The sequence below is a fragment of the Phalacrocorax carbo genome, chromosome 24 (genome assembly GCF_963921805.1).
Source record: "Phalacrocorax carbo chromosome 24, bPhaCar2.1, whole genome shotgun sequence".
Lineage (NCBI taxonomy): Eukaryota > Metazoa > Chordata > Aves > Suliformes > Phalacrocoracidae > Phalacrocorax > Phalacrocorax carbo.
Window position 1 is genome coordinate 6,398,175 of NC_087536.1, and position 24,954 is coordinate 6,423,128.

A 24,954-nucleotide genomic window follows, 5' to 3' on the forward strand; every position below is an offset into this window, starting at 1 on the left:
CTTGGATTAAGTATTAAAGCCTCCTAACTACCTAATACCACAAGGAAAAGTGTGATTAATTGTTCTCCCTTTTTTCCCTATCCTCTTCTTCCTCATCTTTCCTTCCTTTTCTCCCAGTAGAACAAAAGTAGCGTTTCCCTTATAATCCACCCCTTCGCAACGCTGAACGAGCTCTTTGCCATTTGCTTTTTGTTCTTTTATTATTTGTTATTTTATTATGTCCTAGCCTTTCACTTGGTGGGCCTTTGTTAATGAGCTCTAGGGTCTTCAGGATAGGAATTATTTCTTTTCTGAATCTGTAAATGTCAACCTTTTGGGGAATCCCAGCCTAGCTTCAGCTTTATCTTGATGTTTATAATAAAGACCACAATGACATTTATTGCTGAAATCACTGAAATACGATTTTGCAGATTTCCTGCTTCCATCTGTTCTTTTCCCACTTCCATCTGTTCTTTTCCTACTTCATGTTCTTCTCCGCTCCATCCCTCTCCAGGTGGAATGGCTGAAGAACGAGGAGCCCATCGATTCTAACCTGGATGAGAACATTGACACCAGAGCGGACCACAACCTCATCATTCGGCAGGCGCGTCTGTCTGACTCGGGGAACTACACCTGCATGGCCGCCAACATCGTTGCCAAGAGGAGGAGCATGTCTGCCACGGTTGTGGTGTATGGTCAGTGGAAACATAGCGATTACGGAAAAGCTTACATGTATGTTAGACTCTCATTGCTGGAGTACTTTGTATTTTTAACATACAACTGGTTGTAAATCAAATGGCTAACCTCCTTCCTGTTCTGATGAATTCCAGTTCTGTTGCTCAAGGCTGGGATCAAGCCTGCTTTTAGTGGTTAGAATGATGAGGTTTGTGTTTGTGATGGATTCCCAGAAGTTATGTCAATAAGCACAATCCTTGCTCCAGATATTAAGAAGATCCAATTATAAGCTAAACCACATAAATAAGCCTTGCCTGTGTCAGGAAGCCCTGAAGCACACACCGAGGGAGGCACATAAAGGGCTGCCTTAATTGGATCCGTGGTACTGCAGCGTCCAAGCGCTGACTAGTGAATCTGGATGTCACGCAGCGAAGGCCGAAAGAGCAGAACTTTGGCTTTGCTGCCGTCCTCTGTTGCTCTCCGTGTTTATTACTGCAGGTGACGGTTTATCAGTGGAGGCAGAGCGTTCCTGAATCACCCTTTTTAAAACAGAGAAGTCTTGATGCGATTTAAGCAAAGCATATTTTATGAGAATTGAGGTGCCTGCTTTTGCCTCCCTCCCCGGCCCTATCAGTCATTGCAGTTCATAGCATATTACCCTTCCGAGGCAAACATTTGCGTTCTCTGGCACCGTGGCCCTTATGTATGTGGGTGCTGGCCGGTAGCAGTGCTCCTACTTCAGTTTGGAATTTACCTGCAGGATGTAAAACCAGAGTTCTGCCTCTGAATAAAATGATCTGATCAGATTTGATGCTTGACGTCTCTTAGCACACCTTCCGCAACCTCAAGCATGTTTGTGTTTTGCAGTTAACGGAGGCTGGTCGTCATGGACTGAGTGGTCAAACTGCAATGCCCGCTGCGGTCGGGGCTGGCAGAAGCGATCGCGGACCTGTACCAACCCGGCTCCGCTCAACGGAGGTGCATTTTGTGAAGGAATGTCCGTGCAGAAAATTACCTGCACTTCTCTTTGCCCTGGTGAGATATGCACAGTCTACTAAGGAGTAGCTTTGTATGTCGCGTTGGCGGGACAGCTCCTCCGTCTGAACTGCCAGACAGAGAGTCGTGCTTCGAAGAGCGTGCTGAGGTCAAAAAGGAAATTGGAAATACTCGCGTCCTTGTTCGGACTACAGCTCGGAGCCTCGCGTAGGGGGCCTTGATCTGCCGAGTTTGTCAGTGCTTTAACTTCCACTGAAGCTAGCTAAATAAGGTAGCTAAATACTCAACAGCAAAACAGCAACTGGTTCAATATGAAAAATCATGTAAGTGGGCAGAGGGGTAGGGAAAGGGGAGCTGATGTTAGTAACGCTAGAAGGAGAAACACAGAAACCAAAGCTGAGAACTTCACTTAAAAGTACTATTTAGCTGCAAAAGTTTGCTTTCAAATATATTAACCTTGCAAAATTGAGCTTGTGGCATACAGGGAGCGCGGTGTTACATCCCTGGACGCTGTACTCATTTTCCCATTTGTTTACCTGAGACCTCCCTTATCTGATTTCGGAGTTGGAGTCTCACATATACAGCCACAGAAAGTTAGTAGCATTGCGTGCAGGTGTGTTCTGAGGACTGTGGTTGCCTGTGGTCACAGTGTAACTTGTCTGGATTCTGGCGAACTTCTCTAGCTTGTATGAGTTTTTAGATAGAACGTGTCCTGAACTGGGATTTAAATAATTTCATATTATTTATATGTGTCTCTGTGTTCATCTGACTGTTCTTCAATCTGATTTGTGCATGAGAAAGGAAGGGAGCTGTGGAGTCCCTTCTCATTTGGGACAGGGTCAGAGACAGCTATAAAGCAGTCAGCAGAGCCGCACGTTGATCCACTGCCTTGCTCAGGGCATTAGCCAGAAGTCTGCAAGGCCTGCTCTGCTCTTTTTGTAAATATCAGCATCATTTCCCTGGTGGGAAAATGTGTGGCCTCGCCACATCAGCCTCTTTTAAGGTAGAATTTGTAGAATTTGTATCAAAACATCAGAAGCGAATAGCTAGGTGGCGAAGCGTTTCCTCCTGCAGCTTTAATTTACTGTATTTGCAAAATGTTATATACTGGTGCTATTTTAAACCTTCCATATTGCATGCTTGGGGTGGTACGTTCTAATGCTGGATTTGAACTTCATATCGGATAAAACTATATTTATTTCTTCTGAGAATTATACTCTGATTTACTGGCTGTGACCTGAGGAGAGATACGAAGCAAGTATTCTTGGTAGGACCTCTTCACTACACCAGGCTGATACGCAGTGACGATGCTTATTTTCCCCTTCTCGCCATTCAGTGGATGGGAGCTGGGAGGTGTGGAGCGAGTGGTCCGTGTGCAGCCCGGAATGCGAGCACCTGAGAGTTCGGGAATGTATCGCGCCACCTCCAAGAAACGGAGGGAAGTACTGCGAGGGCTTGAGCCAGGAGTCGGAGAATTGCACTGAAGGGCTTTGCATTCAAGGTGAGTAACGGGGCACTGGATTGGATTTAGGAGGTACGGCCTAAGCTGGAAAATGTAAGCCAGGCAGCGTAGTGTATCCGCCACACGCGCGTGTCAGTAGAACTCGTCTGGCCGAAATACTGCTGTGAAAGAATAGGTTGTTTTCAGAGGGTTTAGGTGACGTTTGAAACCCGTAGCGGTTTCTGAGTCATTGGATTTGTGTAGCACATGCTTCACCTATTAATTATCAGATGATTCTGAAAATCCAAGTAAAGTTTTTTTGCAATGTGCAGTTATGACCACCTGCTACAACATAGTCCACGGAGGTACTACTTAGCCTTCCACCTTTTCTTGCACGTAAATGGGCAGAGTACCACCATGAGCGCTGCTGGTGCAAGAGCTGGTTAAGGACCAAGTTTGCTCCATTTGTTGCCTTTAACATAGAAGTTAAGTAAAGGCAAATCTACTCAATGGTGAGTTCCCTCTGAAAGGATTTGCCCTTCATAAATGTCTGGAAAGCATCTGGCACTTGGTAGTTGCTGCTATTGACGAACAACAAGGAGCCAAGAAAATCAGCCCTGTGGCTGTAGAGCTGCAGAACAGCGGGGCAGCTGCTGGGTCTCAAAACAAAGAAGAAATTCCCAATTTCTGAATGCTGCTCCCTGGCCGTGAAGTGAGAGTGTCGCCTCATAGCCTTCTAGTGGCAGCCGTGGGAGCCACCAGGAATGCCAGGGCTGAAAGGTGTGAGCGGAAATATGTCTATTTTTTCTTTAATTTTATATTTAAGTTGTCGTCTTTCTTTGTTTCTGTGGTACTGCGTTACCCTTCCTTCCGTATGCGTTCACATTATGCCTAGCGTCATTTTCTTCTTCCAGTGTGATGCACTTGACAGAAGGAACACGCTGTAAATCCTAAGCCTCGTGCTCCTCCCCGTCACGTACGTGCTTAGCACAGCGTAGGTGCCTGGGGCCTTCCCCCACGGGCAGCTTCCCAGTGCTGGCTGGCAGCTTTAGAGAGGAAGGCACAGTGCCCAGCCAGCTCTTCAGCGAGGTAGGTACGGTGAGAAGAGGAGGAGAATTTTCTAAACAAAATGTCCTCCCTTTTTTGCCCCAAGATTTTAATAACTTCTTAATGGCAGAAGCAGCCTGCATATTTATTCGGGCTTCAGAGACACGTACACCTCAGCGGATACTTCAGATAAGATGTTTGGCTTTGGAGGGAGGAAACACCCAGCAGTTTTGCTGTAGCTACTTGAAGTTTCCAAGGTTACGGAACCGCTCTCCAGCTCCGAGGTGTCAGGCAGACAAGCTTCGGTGTTTAAAAGGACATAAATGAAATTTGGACTGTTTTCTTTCCCTGTATTTTAAAAAGAATAACTAGTGAGAATTTGTGAGCACTGCAATTCACTCAGCTTTTGAGGACCGACATGGTGATCACGCCATGTTTTCTGAGGCCTTTCTCCTTCCTATACACTAAATGAACGCCCTTCCCTGCAGAGGGCTTGATAAAGCCAGAATCCACCCGCGTGCAGATTAGCATATCCATTGGAAGACTGTCAGAAGAGCATCGAAAGGGGCATGAGACGATGCAGCAGAGGTCTGCGCACCTATCATTGTCTGAGAGAGACACGAGCTGACTTAGCATCTCCTTGGCTCCCCCCGTGGTCCTCCCCACAGTTAGTTAGAGGTGGCCCTGCCCAGGTCACTGCTGCCAAGGAGAGCCTGAACACTGCAAGGTGGTAGAAGTCACTTCTACCCTGAGAACAGCCTCCTTTCGTTTTGCGGAGTTACCTGTCAGTCCTGTGTGTCACCTGCCGTGATGAAGACGAGGCTTTAGGGGCAGGGGAACAGATCCGGTATTATGCTTATTCCGGTGGTCTGACGGGAGCACGTGGCCTGGGGAGGAGCTTTGGTTGTTGAGCACTGAGAGCCGCGACACGCATTTACCTCGGTGGCGATGGCTTCGGTCCGTGGGGGAAATCACCGAAACTCCTGCAGCCCTTGAAGCTCAGTCGGTCTCGGGTGCAGGCTGGGCCCCTGAGCACTGCGGTGTCAGCAAGGCACGGTACCACATGGGCGTTCGTCGGTGGCCTCTCCAGCTGCTAACTCCCCCGTTCTTAGCCCCTCTCTGAGGAGCTCGTCCGGGCGCTGTCTACAGGCAGGTTTTAGCATGTCCCTGTCACGCTCTGTTCAGTGGTGAAGGGCCACTTTAATACCAGCGCGAGTCCTTCCCAGGTGCCACAGAGGTGCAAACGGCTGGCGCTGTGCTTGCCAGCTGTCCTTTGAGGACAACCTCTGATACTTACTGCGAATTCCAGGAGTGCATTTCCAAAAACTCTTCTAGGATAAAGCCTCTGGAGCTTTTTCTAGAAACAGAGGTTTCACACGCTGGTCAGGTGAAATCTCTTTATCCATGTTCGGGCACATAGAGGAAAAGGGACTGGGTGTTTGGAGTTCTGTTCACAGACCCGTCACCTGTGCGACGTTGGGGTGGTTTTTCCGAAAATGTGTCCGCGATCCGTAGAACAAGACTGTTTATCAGAGTAAGAAATATACAAGCTGCCATATAAAATTCAGTCCATGTTGGTGCATTCATTCAACGGTCTGTGCCTTTTGCAAACACGCTTTGTAAGTGCTTTCTCTTAACGAGCCACCCTGAGCCCCGGTACGGGTTGCAGCGCTGGACTGAGGCACTGAGGATCGAAATCTGTACACCCCGCAGCTTTAGCGTGCGAGCTCCTTCAGCGGAAGGAGAAAGGGGCCAGGCTGTCAGCCGGTCCAGGCAGGTCACTTAACCTTGGAGCGGGTACGAGACAGAGGAGGGCTTGGCTTTTTGCAGCAGATGGGAATGTAGTGGTTTGGGCTGCGGAGAACAAAGCAGATTGCCTTCTGAAAAGTCCTGCAAAGGATCATCACTTCAATGTCGACAGCAAAATAACTTCGGGCTGTAAGGAGCCAGTTGCCAACTCACCTTCCTTCTGAGAAGGCAAATTAAAAAAGAAAGAAAAAACCCCAGACATCCCGTGACAGACACATCACTGATGAGAGACACGCATGTAATGCAGCCAGAGTAGGGGTTTTTTTTCCTGTTATTAAATTTAATGTCTATAAAAGATGTCATATTGACAGCCCTGGAGACACAGGTTCTCTCTATCCATAGAACAGATGACAGTCACGTATAGCTTTCCCTCCTGTTGCTTTACTTAAGCTCCTCTGTTAATGTGCCCTCCAGTAGCAAGCGTTGAAAGAAAGCCCTTACGCCCAAATGGTTTGATAGATGGCTTCTGGAATAGTTACAACCTGGCAACTAACTTAGTTTTAATAATTATCTGATATTAGTATTAGTAGTAGTAGCATTTTCTTGTCTGTCATGCTTTGTATAAACCAAGCTCTCTGGATCAGGTGCTGTCCCTCTGCTTCGTGCTTGTGCAGCCACTGGTGCAAAGAATGCTATTGCTATGAATGAACCAATAACTTACCTGACCAAAGGCACTGCGGCAAGAAAGAGCAATGCCCCCAAAAGTTGAAATCAACCAGCGTAGGATTTCATCGTTGCCTTTTCCGAAGAATTTTTATTTTTTTTTAATTTTTTTTTTTTGCCATGACATTTAGAATCAATTTATAGATTCAGTTTTAAGAAAAAGTAACTATTTTAAGAAAATGGAACTATTCTGGAGAGCCACGTGCAAACAGAAGTGAACCGTGCATGTCTGAAAACAAATGTCTGGAATAGCAATAGCTTCCTGAAATTTCAGATGCCAATAACTTTCCTACATGTGGGACTTAAAACACTTTAAATCGACTTTTAATAGACTTAAAAGCTTTTAATAGACTTAAAGTGTTCTTAATGCACTATCTGCGGAGAACTTGCCTTCTGTAAAATAAATAAATGGGTCATTCTGGGTAAAAAGATACAAGAAGCATTTTTAAAAATATGAGTAAATTTTGTACAGATTTCATCAACATAGTGTCAGCTGCGAAACACAAAGTCTGTAAAATATAACTTCAATGTTGAAAATGAGCTGTCAAAATCATTTTACGAAGGATAAGTGCCACAAGTAATAAACCCCAAACTTTATGATTGAAATGAAAAGCTGTTGAAAACCTAGGCCTACGAGGGGGGGGGGTGTTGACATCAAAGCAATGCTATTTAAAATTAACAAAACTAAATTCTCAGCTTATGCTGAGTATCGGGGCGGGGGAATCTGCTGCTGGATTTCCCATGCAGAAATCTCACTGGGTGAAGTATTTCTGTTCCCCTTACGAGGTGGGATGGGAGGTAGGGAAGCTGAAACGAGCAACAGTGCTCTAATTCAAAGACAAATATAACGGAATATTTCTCTCTGCTGCACACACCAGCAACTTTTCACCTAATATTGGGATCGGAAACTCATCTCCAGGTGTTTTGGGGGGGCGGAGTCTGCTCCAGTGTAATTTGGAGTCGAGCCGGTGCCAGTGTTACCCCCCATCTCCAGCAGAACCTCCCTGGGACGGGGTGAGGTGAGCAGGGGAAGAGGAAGCTGGAGCCTGGTGACCGAGGCGGGTAGCGTTAGGTGGTGAGTGGAGCTGAGATCGGCTCCGCCCTACGCGTGCTCTGTGCTTTAAGCCAGCTCAGCTCCTCGCTTTGCTGCGAGGGGCAGTGCCAGGGAGCGCGCCGGGGCCGCAAGCGGCGCTTCCCTCTGCATCCAGACAGACTGAGGTGCGGAGCCTTGTTTCTTTCATCTTGGAGCGCGATACCGTTACTCCTTTATGGGTCGTGCGGTACGTATATACTTGTGCCAGGTTATTTTTAGGCCTGTAATTGCTTTCTCAGCTAATAGGAATTGATGCAATTACCCTATTTTTTAAAATCTTTTTCCCCTGTTCAGCTTCCAATATGTGCCTTTTCTGCTCTGCTTTTCATCCCGTGGGGAATTGTGGAGGAATTGCAGCACTGTGCTGCAGAAAACTAATCTCTTGGAGGTTACTTATCAGGCAGAATGTGTTAACTTTGTTCCTTTCGTGAGGCAAAAATAGAAACGAAACATTGCTTCGGTTAACAAATAAGAACTTAAATGAAAGTAAGGGTAGAAGGTAAGATGCCAGGAAAGCAGCGAATGCCTGATTCTGAACTGGCAGGAAAAATGCTAATCCTTAGCATGAGTTTGCAAATTTGGAGTCAGTAAATGAAATGGCGATAAACCAGGGTCTGTTCCCAGGGTCTTTGTTGGGTCCCTGACAGCAGGGGCTGGGCGTAACACAGAGACGACACCCTCTCATTCACAGGAACAGCGTTTTTCTGGCTTTGGTTTTTGATTTTCTGGATGGATCCAGACAGTCGAGTCCTTAACTGGGGAGCAACTCAAAGTGCTTTTCCTCCGGGGAGTTTCTTCTAGGACTTGTAACAACTGAACAGATATAAACGTATATGCAGAAGAAAGGTGGAATTATTTTTGGTTTTGATACACATGAAAGATTGCCAAGATGGGTGAAAACAGCGATTGACTCCATCTGGATGCAAAGGGCACTTTCACTCAGCATAATCCTAATAATTTACTAGTTTCTTGCATATTTGTTCTTTCTTTGTTTATTCCCTACCAATACTCTCAGTAGTCTACTTTCCCATGGTGGGTTTCTCTCTGTCTCGCAGAGGTGAAAGCTTTTTCTATGCTTGATTTTAAGGTTTTGCAGAGTTTTTTCGTTTACTTTTATCTATTTGCTTTAAAGTTATTTTTTATAACTTCAAAAACTATTGATTTCTTTTCCCAGTGCCCAAAAAAGAAACAAGCAAGCCGGCCATAAGCAGATGAACTACAAACATGTTTTTACTAATGCATTGTAAATCACAAATAATCCTGTTTTCCATTTTTCAACCTGCCGTGATACTGAATCTTGCCAGGAGGCGTCTGGATCTCGCAATCGCACCCGTTTATATGGCCGACACGTTTCAGGTGTATTGGAGCGGTCTGTAACGGCAGCGGCGCGAAAATGTTTGTTTCCATTGCAAAGCTCAAGTCTGACACTAGTCGTTTGGGGCTTACGTGCCTCATCTCCTAGCAGAAATAAAAGCAACCTCAAGAATTAAAAAACCCACAGCCGTCGCTTTTCAGCAAAGGCAAAATCTAAGAATCTGTTGGGTTAAGTGTTATGAAACTGATAATTTTCACAAATAGTAAAAATAATAGAAGGTGCCTCGTAAGTCATTTCCTTACGTTATCACGAAGCAAAACGATAAGCTGAGCGTCTTGTACCTTGGCGGGGTGTCCGTTACGACCGCCATCTCCCAGTGCAGTAACAGCGCTGTGCTGGTAACCGCCCTCTGGGGCGACCGGTACCGGGTCCCCCCCACAAAAAGCAATCCAAAGGCTAAATCGGGGAGCGGCTCAAGGAGAATTTCCGTACGACGCAAAGCACCTACATAATGGATATGGTCTTACCTGCCCAAGGATTTATGTCCCGCGTTTTATTCTGTCAGATTCTATCAGATTAGTCTAATTCTGCTGAACTGCTAGCCTCGGCCGACTTCTTTAGAATTAGGGAAGTTGTACGTTGTGTTGTCGTTTCCTTCGGACACCCGTTCAGCCAAGGGTGTTGGGGCGGTTGAAGAGCGGCGAGCCCGAGACGCGAAGGGGTGGCAGAGCTGCGCTTGAGCCCGTGTTCGCAGGGCGTGCAGAGGGCGGCCTCGGGGCGGTCCTGGCGGCCCCTCGCCGAATTCCTGAGCGGGGTCCTGGAAGTCCCGGACGGGTTCCGTGCGGTCGCGCTGGCACCGCGCGCACCGGGGAGCCTCGCTCGCGCGGTCCGGGCTCTCCTCTTTTCTAGCGCGCTGTGCCCGGTGTTGGGTCCGCGGGGTAACCCGAGTGCTTATTACGAGGGAGGCAGAGAAGCCTCGTTTTTGAGAGGTGCACAGCTGTACAAAATCTGTTTTATAATGTATTTGCCTGCGTGTGGTAGTACATCGATTCTGTATGTTCTTTATTACACGTATAGATGTTATTCCTGGCCTATATTTAGATACATAAATGTGACTATATCATACGTTTTGATATTTTATAGATTACTGTTTACATGTCCGTTATTAACCTTTCCGTATATCAAACATACAAGGAAATAATTAATTCTAAACTGACTTTCTTTGCCAAGTGGTCTGCCTTAGTCTTGAACTTCCTTATTGCTGAGATGTGTAATAGTCTAAATAAAAGCATCCAATAAAGCTAGCAAATACTTGAATTAACCAAGTGAGAAATTACTGCAAAGAAGCATCCTGAAAGAGATTTGGGGGGGGGGGGAAAGATGAAGGGAAAAATATGGACAACATAAAATATTCATATTGTCAGCAAACAAGGAGAAAATGTTTCATTTATAGAGCTAGACAGAAGCGATATAAGAAATAGATATGCTCCATGTAAATTTATTAAGTGCAACTTTCTCTCTCTCTTTCTCTCTCTCTCTCAGATAAAAAACCTCTTCATGAAATAAAATCCCAAAGTAAGTTATTTTTTTCTCTTGTAAATATGATTTTTCTCATCTTCTCTGCCATTCTGTTTGATTTGTTTAGGAGCTAAATAAAACTGAAGGTCATATGAAAGGCTTTCACATCTGCTGAAAGCATCTTCTTAGCAACTTTGTGATCATAGGTTTCAGGCTAAAAATAGAAAAGTGACCGGTCTTTAGTAATTTGTGTCTGATTGGGAGCCCTTTCCACAGGAATGCTGGTCTTGAAATTGATCTCTTGAGGAGCTGTAATTAGGAAAAAAAAAATTAATCCAGGAGTTTGGCTTTCTTGGTTCAGATCTGGGTGCGCTGCTGGCTCTGTCTGGTCTCGTTCAGCTCACGTCGGCCTGGGTTTATCAACTGGTGGAGGGCTTTTGTTTGCTTTACCCTCTAAAGGATATATGGTGTCATGTGTATACTGCTCTGGGGGGCTTCTGTCCTGCACTCTTTGTTTCTTGGTCTTCCATTGATTTCAGTGGAATTTTAGTTTAGAGCAGCATGTTTGGAGTGAACTGATGAACTGAAGGCTTTCATTTAAAAAAAAAAAAAAAAAAAACAAACCCCAAAGAAAAAGAAAAGAAAAAGAAAAGAAAAAGCCATCACTTCCTCCAAACCGCAACCTGCCTGTCTGTTTTAAATGTTTTAAAGCAAAGACGTGGCTTTTTTCTTTCATAAACTGTACACAGCGTTTTGAGGATGTTTGACTGCTTGATTTTTTTGGAAAAAATTGTCTTTGAATTTTGACAAAAAGTTTCATAAACACATTTTTGGGTTAATTCCTTTGAAGGACTTTAAACAAGAATCCACCTGTACGGAGAAGTCGGGCATGCAATTGTTGATATCTTCCTTGAAGACAGATTCTTCCAGTATGTATTATAAAATATGCAGGTTTTAAGTCCGAGTATTCCTCTGGGATGCAGGGGCACAGAGTGATCAGTTTATTTGAAATCTTATGGAACTTGGGCCCTGACTCATTAGGAACACATTCGGAAATCCTAACGTGAGCTGTATTTGCTTTGCGCGCGCCTGCTGTAGACCGCAACGTCAAAACATGCTGCAGCATCAAAACATGCTGCAGCACAGCTCCTGCTGGCTTGGCCGGAGCCTGTCTGGTTCCCAGGCCCCGGATGTTCCTCTGCCTGATAAAACACGAGCTTCAAAGGAACCGGTCCAGTTCAACCCCATGTTACCCACAGATAGCTCTGTAAGGATTTACAAAGGAACGGGCCTACATTGCAGCAGAAACGTGATGCAATAAAAATAATAGCTACAGAGGAGCTCGGTGGTTGTCCCAGATGGCCGCGGCTCTCGGCGAGCGCGCGGGGCTGCCTCCTCGGAAGCTCCCGGTTTTGTGCAGGGTGCACGATGGCCACCCAGCTTCACCCGCCGAACGGCGCCGAACGGCGCAGGAAGCCGGCGTGGTGATATTTCTCCTTTACACTTCCAGTTCTTAAGTATTTCTAGGCATACACAAATCAAATCTAGGCAGCTCAAACACGTGCTGTGCTTGCCGTGGCTGCTGAAGCCTTTTTAATGTTGTTCTGCCTTTCTCTCACTGGAATCACCGCCTAATTGGTCACGTACAAGTGGTCTGTGTCGTAACTTAGCTCAGGCAGTTGATAGGTCTTTGTTTGCTTATCTGCGCAGTTCCCGTTTAATTAGAGAATCTTGAAAGAATGTTGGTCAAATCGCTTTATTTTCTGATTTATTAAAAAAGAAACCTTAATGGAATTGTGTTTAGCTTATAAGATACCTAGGAGAATTGAAGGGTTTCTTTACAGCTGTGGGGTTAGAAACACAAGTAATACAGCTTGTTGCTATTCACTGAAACAGGAGCTCAGCTTAAGACTGCATGAATCATCACTGATGCAAAATCAAAGTCAATTATGAAGATAATTGGGAAACAACCTGTTCTACTAAATAACCTCTTACACGATTCTCTGACTTTTGGTCCTTGTGCTCGAAGGCTGGCCGCATGAAGGGATGTCGGGTTGCTCGGGGGTAGCAAAGCGAGAGCGGCGGAAAACGGGGAAGGATGGGAAGCTGGAAAATCTCCCAAATCTCCTGGCAAACTCTGATGGTGGATGGGGGAAATGTATGCCCTGCATAGCTCCTGGAAAGCACTTATTGTAAATGAGATAATTTAATCAATTATGTTTCCTAATGTACTAAACCAAATGTTTCATTTTCTGCTCCTGCACATCTTAAATTATCTTCAGGTGCTTTATGAAACTTAATCATAGTTAATAGAAACTTCATTACCATCAAATGTGCTTTCAATAAATGTTGTGTAACAGTGTCAGGAGGTGGAGTGAAATATGGGCCGCGGTTACCACAAACGTGTATCCTGTAAGTGAAATGTATGAAAATCGCAGTGCTTCACCAGAGCCCCTTCTGCCTCTGGGCTGTGGGATGCAGGTCATTAAGGAGCGATTGGTCGACTATAAATGGTTTCTTTTTTAGTTTGTTTGTTTGTTTGTTCTCTTTGTTCCCTTCTGGGGAAAAATAAAAGCAGAACATCACCCCGTTCCCCAAACCTGCCACGCTTTGTCCTTTAATTTCTAGTCTCCAACGGAAAAGGAATTATCCGTAAGAAAAGACAGAAAGGGGAAAACACTAAAATTACTTTAAAAAAAAAAACAACAGTATTTGTTTCTAAAGTAACATCCTAAACAAAAATGGAAGTCCCCTTTCTCAAACACTTGTATTCCGTAGGAGCAATGCAAAGCAGTGCCATGCCACTCTTTTTACTCTTCTGAGATACAGCTATTTAGAAATCTGCTAAATTCTGAAAAGGTTGTCCTCTTCCTCCGAACTCCGCGTGTTAGTTACTTCGGGTTTGGGGGTGGCTTTTTCCCTTGCAGGGGAATAGTTGTGGGAACACGTGAATAACTCTTCTGTGAAACAGAACAACAACCGTTTTATTAAAGACAAGGAAATTCAGAAAGAATAACTTGTAAGAGTTTTTAACCATATAATTTATAGCGAAGTGTCAAATTCAAGTTCTGGGGATGCTTAAAACTGAAAACAAAATTTTCCTCTCCAAAAAACTTTTGCTTGAATCAAACTGTTTTCATTTTTTTAACTTCTGTATCCTTGGTCTCATCTTTAACCCCTGTGTCCAACAGTCTTGCGCAGTTCTAAAAGTATAAAACTTAAATTATCTGGTGTCTGAATCGATTGAAAAGCAGCAGCTAAACTATGAAGTAGATTTAGAGTAATAAGTTGCAGTCGCTCACAGGTGGGAACTTGAGGTGTGCTTTATATTCTGGTTTTGGTAGTGAAACATCAACTGTTTTTGCTACCCGTCACCCTTATGGTGGCAGTAATTTTTTATTGATAGGTTATTTCTGCGTGTTTCAGACTTTATTTTTCATCCCAGGAAGGTAGATGAGGTAATTCAGATTTTCTGCACTTTTCTGTTTTAAAGTAACGATCAGAACGGAAGACTTAAAGATGCTTTATGGTGAAATACCTACCAGCTCACCACGGTTCTCTAGAAAGGGGAAGAACCCACTTGCAGTTAGGTTTCTTCCACCCCTGGAGAGATACAGCATCCCTTCTCCTGGCTGTTCGTTGTGCTAATTACCCACAAAAATTAAGTCAGCAACAGAGTTTCGTAATTAATTCCCTGTAACAACAAAATAGCTTGAGAACAGAAAACTGGAAGGAATAGCAATGTAACTTGTTTCTGTACTTTTCTTTCTGCACCTGATCCTAGAGGCTAAAATGGAGGTGAACCCGTGTGTGATTAAGGCACTGGGATGGGATTTGGGCAGTCTTGGTTTGATTTGCGGTATTCCCAGTCTTCCTTCGGGACCCTGCCTGTTACTGCTCCCATCCGGCGTAAGAGAACGTGGGTGTCTCCCCTTGTTAGGCAAACGCGATTGCGTTGTCAGCTGCCAGCTTCCTTTCCAGAATTCCCAGCTCTGAACCTGAAATGCTTAAAGGTCTCTTTACAACATTTTCCAAGGGGGCATTTCATGGAAAAAAAATGGGAAAAAAAGGCCTCAGGAAAAATGTTTTTCTCTAGTAATTTCTTGAGCAGAACTGTGCGGCAACTGTAACGTTCTAAGGAGCCGGGTAAGAGCTGCTGACACGTTTATCTGGTGGTGATTACTTGTCATGGCATACCACAGAGGGTGGCTTTCTTCTGAAAGCTGATATTTGCATGGAATCTGATTTCTCCCCCTCCCCCTTCACAGCACGCTTTAAACATGTTCAATATGGAAACCTTTTTCATATCAGGATATTTGAAAATTCAAGAGCTGCAGAAGTATTTTCTGGGCTAAATAGTGGTGCCAGGAAAACTGATTGCAGACATTGATTTGGGGAGGAATGGGATGTTGGAATATGCTGTATTTGGGGCCGACTGGGAGCAGCGTGAGAATGGGGATGGAAAGGGTGTTTTCTGTGAGGAAGTTTGAGCCAGACAGTTGGTTTTACTTCTGGTTCAACTGCCTGACTCAAAAACGGCCTTTCAGCAGACCTCCCACGTGCTCCGGCCCACCTAACGCAGCGTTCGCGTGCTCGGTCTCCCGCCGGCCGCAATTCGTGCGGCGTTTTGCTCACGTTAGAGAGCAGTCGGTGCTCAGCGGCGGCGTTCGCAGCTGCCGTGCCGCCCCGGACGCTCGGCTGCTCGAACTGTCGGTGGTCAGGCGCGGCCTTTACACGAGGAGCTGGTGAGCCAGGAAAACTAGCTTTTCTGACGCTGCCCAGAGGCGCTCATTTCTTCCGTCTCAGTGGTCTGAAGTCTCAGTTTGTTTTAAAAATTCAGCTACAATAAAGTCGTCTGACTTCTGCAGAAAACCATATGCGCAACGGAAGCCTCCTCCCAAATACTAATTAAGTCATTTTGGTAATTGGCCATTTATTAAATGCTGAATTTAACTTCCTACCCTATTTCTGTACGTTGCAGTTTATTTACCGATATTGAGTAGTCTGGATTTCCGAGTTATTTGTTGTCACTGTCATTTGTTATAAATAAATGCACTTTCTGTACCAAGTGCTTCTCGCCTGACAGCAGAAGCAGCGCACAGTGGGATGACGGGTGATGTATAGGGTGCAGACATGATTATCTCTTCCTCTAAACTGGAGTTTGGCATTAAGGAGCTATCTAAGGGCCCACTAAGTGTACTTGCCAAGTAATGTAATTTCATGGTACGTGGTCCCAAATCCCAGAAGATCTAGAATAGCGGGACTGGATAATTCAATTACATAATATTGCAGGGTTTCATTTGGATTCATTCTTTCAAAGCAATGAATTCTCCTTCTCTGCTGTAAAAGTTCATAGTCTTAGAAAACTTGGTTGTAAGCTTAATGCGTGGCTGATCACGCGGAAGGCTTGGTTTCCGACTTGTGCTTAACGACTGAAGATGCTTAAAGGAATCTGAGAAGATACGGGGCATCTCCTCAGCCCCTCTCTGAGCTGTGAGGGGATGGGCGGTTCCTTCTTACGCTAAAGCTCACACAGAAAATAGGGAGGGGGGAAGGGGAATCTTCACTAAGATTCTTCAGAGGATTCATGACCTCCTGGATTAGCTCCAGAATTCAGCCCTAAAGCTTCGATGTCCCTGGAAGCTAGCAATAGACGAGACTCATGCTGGTACCTCGAGCAGCCCTGCCTAGCTGCAGTTGTTCCTCGACCTCCCTTTAAAGGTTTTATTACCATTCCGTAGTGATCTCTGCTGGGCTGGAATGGGAGACGATGGCACACCTCGGCGAGAGCCCCACGGGCGCCGTGTGCTGATGAGAGGGGAGGCTGTTTAGTGGTGGGCCTCCGCATCTGACTGGTACGAGTCCAACTCTCCCATTTCAAAAAAAATCTGTAAAGACCGGGATGCAATCCCTAAAGCACCGTGAGCCGCCAGGTACGGAGTGATGCATCAGGAAGTTTGCTCATGCTTTCAAATGCTTGCTTTCCAGTGTTCCTTTGTGCTCCACTACCCTGCTGTGACCCGCTCCACATTCACGTCTCAAGCTTTACCTCCCTGGCCGCGTGGCTCTGGCCGCCTGTAACCCCCTTTGCTCGCAGCCAGCCAGCACCAGCCGGAGCGTTCTCTGAGCGTTGCTGACCTGGTACCCACCTCTTCTCCTTTCAGATATTGAGACCGCCAGTGACATCGCCTTGTACTCCGGCCTGGGAGCAGCAGTCATTGCTGTAGCCGTGCTGGTGGTTGGCGTTACCCTTTACAGACGGAGTCAGAGTGAGTACGGCGTGGATGTGATTGATTCATCTGCACTGACAGGAGGCTTCCAGACATTTAATTTTAAAACAGTCAGACAAGGTTAGTGTTGTGATTTCATTGTCTTCTCTCCAGAGCTTCTACTACAAAGAGATACTAAGCTCATATTGGATGAGTGGCTGCGGGAGGGCGTCCAAGCTTACCGCGGAGAGGCTGTGTTGGAAGGCAGGGCAGGGCAGCTGCGGTGCAAGCACCGGGATCTGGGGGTGAGAACTGCCTCTGCCACTGAGCATAACCTTCCTTGCCCACGCTCTGCGTCCTTTAGAAGTACTGTCACTAGTCCCTACGCTGACGTTTGTGACTTACAGAAAGTCCGAACAAACCAAATTAACCAAAACAAACCCAGGAAGCCCGTCTGTAGTTCCTTCCTATTTAGTTACAGATCGTCTATTTTCTTTACTCCAATAAAAGTGATGAGGTTTTTTACCGTTAATTTGAGAAACCCAACTTTTAAGTATTTTTATAAGCTGCTGTAACCATGCAAACATCCCCATCCTGAGGTCTGTGGGAAATAAATGTGTGTAAACATAATTTTTTAAAAACCAAACCCAAACCCAACCTTCAGAAAGCCACTAATACCCTGAAAGATGGAAGAAATATTTACTGTTATTAAAGCAGCACTCAGGTGTTTTCTGGAATATTCTTTCCTTCGGACAGAAAGGTGGGGAGGAACAAATGGTGATTACTGGAAAACAGTATGTTTCTTTAATTTTGTACTGACACTGGCAGAGAGATCTGCCTTATTGTGGGTGGGTGGGTGTGTTGGTGGGGTGTGACAGCATCCCCACGTCTCCTCTCTTCGGAGCAGTGAAATATGTAGCCGGGTTTTAGAGGGGGGAGGGGGTGTTGTGGTGTTGTTTTTATAGTTACTTTATTTTCTGGGAGACGTTCCTCACCAGGCGTAAACTGCACGGAATTGGAAAAGGGACTTGGTAGACAGGGATGTTTGGAGGCTGCTTACTCATTCATTTAAGAATCCAAGCCTCTAATTAGTGTCATGTAATTCTCAGTGACAGTCTCAAATAGTAACTTTTTCCTTTGCTGTTCAGTTTGCCGTGAAAGTCTCGGTCTGAGTCTGGGGAATTGTTTGTTTGACTTAATGTTTCGAAAACGTTGCTTCTGGACACTCGGGTATTTTCAGAGTGCCCCGATTTCTCTTACGCCAGGATGTTGCTACTTCAGTTCCGTTTACTTTGGGTTCTCTGTGGGTTTTTTAAAAAACAGCATTTGTAAACTAAGCCATTCAGCTGAATAAAAGGCCAGTTCTCTGTTCAGTTTGCTGAGGAAAGAGAACACAATGCTGACATACGGACAACGGATTAGAGGGATCTAAGTTTTATTCTTTGGAGAAATGTATTTCTAATGCTCGGTACCCAACCTGCGGTCCCTTCAAGTGACCGGATTTTCAAGGATGCAGTACAGATAACTTCTAGAAAATTAGTTACTTAGGAAAACTTCTATTTTCTAAAAACCAAACAACAACAACAACAAAAACACAAAAACAAACAAGAAGGATCAAACCAGCTAAAGGATTCAGGCCCTAAATCCTAAATTCCTTCTCTTTTTTTCCCTGAGTGTTTTCTGAGCTACTAAGCTGCTCCTAACTGAAAACTGTCGCGTTTTCCCCTATATTTCTCTTGTCCCACTTTCTTTTCAGCCCAGTTTCCCTCGGGTATGAAGCTAGCGTTCCGTGTAAGCTCAGGGAAAAGGGCTGCAGGAAGATGTGTTTTCACCCAATGGGTTTTAATTTAAAAGAAGGGAAGAAAGAAGGCCTACACACAAACCTGACCCCAAACCAAGAAGGAAATTCCTTCTTGCATTCGTGCACTCTGGAGTTGCCCAAAGTGCAGAAAACAGTCATCAAGCACCTGTTAGATGTCTTCCATTATTTCATCTGGTTTTTAACATTACCTTATGTGATTTTTGAGCTTAGGAAGGAAGAACAAGTCAAAAAGGAGATGGTGGAGAGGTCAGAATTTCAGATTGAACATCTTGATACAGTAACTAACTCCCTGCTCTGCTTCGCTCTGCCAGGGAACTCCCTGCTTTTGAACTCCTCCATGCAGCCCGACCTGACGGTGAGCAGAACGTACAGTGGTCCAATCTGCCTGCAGGATCCCATGGACAAGGAGCTCATGACAGAGTCTTCGCTGTTCAACCCGCTGTCAGACATCAAAGTCAAGGTTCAGAGTTCATTCATGGTGTCCCTAGGGGTGACAGAGAGGGCTGAATATCACGGAAAGGCACATTCTGGAACTTTTCCTCATGGGAATAATAGAGCTTTTGGTACAATACAGGCTAGAAATAAGGCTACGTACATTCAGAACCTGTCTTCTATTTCAACAAGAAGTGAGCTGAAGACAAGTGCCATTTTTGGACACCTGGGTGGCCGTTTAGTGGTTCCAAACACAGGTGAGTAGATCCTTTCTCATTAAAAGCATATCAAATAATTTTGGATTAAACTTATTATTCTGCCTGATCTAGTGTTTTATAACTAAACTTAAAAAAAAAAAAAAGGGGGGGGGGGGAAGGAAGGAAAAGCAGAGGCTCCCGTAGTGCAAATGTTGGGGAGTAGAGCATGTTGCCCCCACAGGAGATGACTGATCGGAACAGAGCTTGGTAAAGAGGCATTATGCCTGTTTGAGCTGTTATAAACTACTGCTTCTCTTCATGTCTTCAACATGAAAGTCATTAGTCAAAGCTGTTGCCTACCTGGATCCTGATCCAAAAGAAAGGCTCCCCAGGAAGGAGGTCGATATTGGATCAGCGTCTTATATAATGGGGTCATATTTGAAGCAGAATCTACATGCATCAACATCTGACTGCGTTAACATCATCAGGCTTCGTTATGCTACTGAAGTCCGCAGCATATAACAAACAGACGTCTCTGGAGAACAGCGTCCGCTCTCAGCGAGAACTCTAGTGCGGCTTTCGCTGGCATTTACTCCTGGCTTTCTGGTTTGCTCTTTCTTTTAGCTTAATAGCTTGACAGGTTTCCATAGTGGGGCATTTCAAAGACAGCTGACATCTCAAGACTGGGGTCTGCACTGAAACAGCAGAGGTGCTCAGTCTGCATTGTTTAAGAAGTAGATTTTGGTTTGTGACTTCAGCGGTCTGTGAGACGTATTTTTAGACTTAAGAAATTGTCTGTTAAATCAGCTGAAAACATACGGCACCAAATTAGATTCAAATAAAAGATGTTAAAATCATAGTCCTGCAGTACGTTGCACCACATCACTGTGTTTGTATCGTGCTGAATGAAGTTCCTTATGTTGCATACTTTCTTTTTCAAAATGGCAAACGTTGCAGAAATAGCCAGATACCACCACTGGTAGCCAAGAGGGTGTTGGTGGGCCTTGTTCACTTTAAACTCAACTTCGATTTCATTTGACTACTGTGTCCAGGCTTATCTCTTAGTATCTAGCTGAACTGAATGCTTTCGAGCTTTTATCTTTCATGTTCCCTAAAATGGGTACTTCAAAGGTTACCATAAAAAATGGGGTCTGTATTTAGGGAAGATTGATAACAGTATATAATTCAATGGTACAATATTTCACGTGCAATCATGCACAACACGTGGACCGTGTTCGTTTCTTCACAGATTGTTTTTATGTTCAGGAATGAACGTTACAAAGGCAGAGGTACTACGGCAGTTAAGCTGTAAATTAAGAAGTTGCTCAGACTATATATTCAGCTGCTTTATATAATGATAGTACCATCAATTAGATTATTTAAATACATATTTGGTCCGCTCGCAATTTATATACTTCCTTCTGCCTGTTTATGTAAGATCAAGTTTGCTAGCCAATCGTAAATTACAGTGCAGTCATGTTCCTGCCTAGCCGAGGTTCTGCATTGTTGACACGCAAAGTAAAATCTTGTCTCCCTGTATTAAGCGTGCTATAAAACAGTTTAATTTCACTGGTACGCAGTGGAAAGCATCCTTGTTAACTTCTAATTTATACTCGCGAGGAAAAGGAAAATCGTATCACTTGGATTCACTAGTTATTATGTATATGAACCAAAAAGGATGGTGATTTCCATACAAATCCAGCTTAATTTGGTTAGGCGGTCTCTCTGTTATGTGATCCTAGAACTATCAGACTTGATTTCAAAGTCAGAAAGGGGCAGAGAGGTTTCAAGAAAACTTTGAACCACGGTCGTGTCTTGTAAAACACGGAGCTATGCAGATGGCAAGACGGGTACCGCTACGAGGCATTTTAGCAAATAAGAGTGAAAGAGTCAATAAATGATTAGAATCGTTCATAACTGGCTTGCCCTAACTGCCTTTCAGAAACTGGCAAAGGCTAACCTAAAAGTCACCTAAGGCACGCGTGCTTTTGACTATATTTGTTATTAAAGGGAAAAAAAAAAAGGAAAAGACCAATTACTTGGGGAACTCAAGAGACACTTCTGTTGCTGCATCAAAGCCTGTCGGGGTAACACGGCCACCGAAATGGCTGGATTTACGAACCGCTCTTGCTGGAAGCCTTAAGGAAACAGCTGATGGTACCTTTTGTTTCCATAAATTATTCCCTTTTGTGTAAGTGGTGAAGTAGATGAAGAGTCTGCCTGTACCCAGGGATGAAGAAGAGCCTTCAGTCACACTTAGACTCTGAATCCAGTGTCAGCGAGTGACACGAAACAAAGGGAAGTCAACTACTTAGAGGCTCTGTTGGAGCAAGAAGTCTTTACGCACTTGAGTCTCTACGATTGCAGGCTCTAAGACAGTTCAATGTTAACTATGTGGATCACATTAATAATGTATTTTCGTTTCATCTGATGATAAAGTTTTAGCCAGAGCCACTTTTGAGAGGAGCATTCTTCTGCCCTGGTAGGTGGTCCTGTACGTCAGAGGCCAATTGTGCGTTGGTCTTTACATCCAGAGCCTTTCCTAAAGGTAAGTTCTGCCTTTGCTCTTTCGTAGGAGTCAGTTTGTTGATACCACATGGAGCCATTCCTGAAGAGAGCTCGTGGGAAGTCTATCTTGCCGTCACTCAGAAGGAGTCCAGGTAAGAAGTACCTGACACACACAACATCCAGAATCTGTGGAACTGTCTCATTTAATGCATTTCTTGCCAAGTCTGTCTAAAGGAACGGAATGCGCCGAGTCACTCCGTCTCCCTGGTGCTGGTGTGACCACACTGGTGTGACAACCGCTGTATCTGGATAAATGACAGCAAAAGTGACCTTTGTGCGATGCTTCTGTGAAATCACATGGCATTACTGCAAACGCTGGTAAAGGGTGGGATACCTCAAGGAGATTGATGTGTGATAAGTGCGGAATTCTGAGTCAATGATTTTATCATTTTTTGTTTACAGACTTGTGTCACACAAGTCTACTAACAGCACGGGTGCTTTCATTAATTACTTGTGACAGAACCTGTGGGTCCACAGACTCTCATGCAGACAACAGGTTAAATTCATCAGTTTGAACGACCCTGTGGTATGTGGATGCTGAATGTTGTTGCCTCATGACGGGTGTTTGGTAGCCTAGGTGATGGGGATAAGTGGATGCTCAGGACCATTTCTTAAATTACTTTGTTTTATAAATCACCATTAAAATCTGTCCCCTGGCTGGATTTGCCAGCACCAGCTGACGAGCGGTAGAAATTGAACTGCACTGTGGTCCTTAGTGGGGTTTTCAACATTGCGTCTGGTGGGACAGGAAGGTGGTGTTTGGAGTACCGGTGGTCTTTCATAAATAGACAACTTAGTCCTCTGAGATTCTCAAGGTTTCAGCTCATATTTAATTCAAAGAGAAGGAAAAAAAAGGAAAACGAACAGAAGAACACTGGTTTTGGCAAATGCGGGTCGTTGGGGTTTTTAATGTTGGTGCATTCGTGTATGTTGCAAAGGTCTGTCATACAAAAGAGACTTAGCTCGTTTCTAGGTGCGTTTAAAACTTCTAAACTGTTCTGTTAGACGCACGGCACTCAGTTCTGTCGCCAGCTGCACATGTGGGTGATTCCATCGATTCCACTGTAATCACTGCGATTGCCTTCATATTCTGCGTTAGAAAGACAATGGAATTTGGCCCAGAGTCACTTGCATTAGAATGGATCTTCCCCTTTATTTTTATGAATAAACATGGTCAGAGAAACAGGTGGTTTTAGCAGATTTTGATAGCGGTTCCCATAAAAAGACTTCCTAGCGGCTCTGATTTTCACACAGTATGGATTATAAAGAATCACAGTGCTCTGCGCTCCCTTTGAGCCCGCGAGACCACGCCGCAGCAGCGGAACCCCAGTTCAGTTGAGGTTGCTTGCTTGGCACGCTCGCTTTCAGCCAGGGACTGATCAAACCCTGCAGGAGGGTAGAATTACAGAAGCGGTATGTAACTGAGCGTAACGCAGCGAATGGAGGGAGCCCGTTGAGTCCGAGTGTAGCGTTCTCACTTGGCCAATGTCTGGCCTCAGAGGAAGGGTAAAGCTTGTGAAATGCTAGCCATGGTGTTGAACTGTCAAGATCGGTAGAACATATTCCTCATTTTTAACATTTGAGTTCGAACAACACATGGGAATCTTAGAGGTCTTTTCCAACCTTTCTGATTCTAAGATTATCAAGCCCAACCGTCACCCCAACACCAATTCCTCTTATTCCTCCTTCCAGTTAGAACCTCCTCTATCAGTTTGTTTTGCCCTATTTCCTGCCTGCGTTTTCCAGGAATTCGTGTCCTTTGCAGGCAAATACAGGTAAATCCTCCCTGTCACTTAGCTTCTCGGTGAGGTATTGCTCAGGAAAGCCTGCCACTGTTGTTCTGGCTGATATACTTTGTTCAGGTATATTCCCCCGCCCCTGGTTTAAGGAACCATGACATTTCCCTTCAAAGATTAAGTGGCAGCAAACATGGAACATTCCCGAATCTCGTGCTCAGCCTTTGACTTGGGCTACTCTGGTACATATCACTTCAGCCTTTGTTTTCATTATCACCTTCTTCACGTATGGTTTACAATGGGTTTTCTTTATTTTGTGACTCCATCCCATCTAAGTAGAGTCGGCCTAGTGCCTGGATGAGGCCTCTCAGGACCACGCGCAGATTGCAGGCAGCACAAACGGCAACTTAGAGCGTTTTATGGCGCTGTTCACCTCGGCATCCCTCCCCTTTTCTCTGCTAGATGGAGCTCTGCTGCTGCAGGTGTACGACCAAACAAAACTTCTCACCTCCTGCTGTCACTAAAGGTCCGTAATTTTGGTTTTGAAGAAAAAAAATTCATGAAAGCCAGAGTCTTTCTCCTTTTAAACCTAGGGGGTATCCTGGTCCCTGAGGTCAGGTATTCCGTGCCCTTAAACAGCCCGCGCTACTCTTCTGCACAACCGCGTTTCAGCAGCGGACAAAGCAGTCTCTCCGCTGCCCTTCTCTGGAGGATGAAGGACTGCTGAGTCTTCTGAGATTGTCAGATGAAAAGCGACAGCGATGGTCACGTTTTATTTCATTGAAATAAGTTACTGAAAAGCACTACCAGGTCCCCTTTTTGAGTCGCTGCCGCGTCTTGCGTGCACCTCTGCAAGTACAAGGCCGCATCTTCATCCAGTGGAGAGCGTCAGTGATACTTTAAACTCACGGAGGATCTGGTATGGGCGGATTCTGTAGGCGGGCTCCTTAATTCTGTAACGCGGCTTTCTTCCACTGGGGATTTTCAGTTACATTTTCTGACCTTTTTTTCCTTGCTCTAATCTAAATTTCTCTTTAATTAATTTCTTCTGTTTTTGACATTGATTCTTTCTGTTGCTCTTAATTCTGCACGAGGCTGGAAAATTGTAGTTCAGGAGTTCATTGGTCCTGCCTTCACGTCCGGTCTTACAAGTTGCAGTGAGGCACTCCAAACAATATTTATTTTTATTATTTTTCTGGGTGGGGGTGGGGGGAGGTCTTAAGTAACTTGGCTTTCTCAAACTGCCCTTTCATAATTTACATTCCAAACAGACCTAGGTGAATAATCTGTAGCGTATGCTTTAATTGACTACTTGAAGGCTAAATGTGGGAGGCGCTGGTCCCACGCGGCAAGCGGTTCACTGATTAAGGCTCGTTTGGAGTCCCTGAGTGCTTGTGAGAGGGACGGTTCTTAGACGTAGTAATCAAGGGCAGGTTTGTACAGCAGGGAGGGGA

The 24,954-nt window shown here is 44.9% G+C and overlaps 1 protein-coding gene across 3 annotated transcripts in view; it reads left to right on the top strand.

Annotated features, from left to right (window-relative positions):
• UNC5D (unc-5 netrin receptor D) overlaps nucleotides 1–24,954 on the top strand; it is a 186,653-nt gene that overhangs the window by 130,531 nt on the left and 31,168 nt on the right. For 2 of the 3 annotated variants that reach the window (XM_064472594.1, XM_064472592.1), the window contains exons 5-10: nucleotides 494–674; nucleotides 1,522–1,689; nucleotides 2,987–3,151; nucleotides 16,701–16,886; nucleotides 18,879–19,256; nucleotides 21,772–21,856. In XM_064472594.1, the coding sequence (XP_064328664.1) occupies nucleotides 494–674; nucleotides 1,522–1,689; nucleotides 2,987–3,151; nucleotides 16,701–16,886; nucleotides 18,879–19,256; nucleotides 21,772–21,856 (1,163 nt within the window). The remainder of the gene's footprint in view (nucleotides 1–493; nucleotides 675–1,521; nucleotides 1,690–2,986; nucleotides 3,152–16,700; nucleotides 16,887–18,878; nucleotides 19,257–21,771; nucleotides 21,857–24,954) is intronic. The other variant, XM_064472593.1, reaches the window with a different exon arrangement.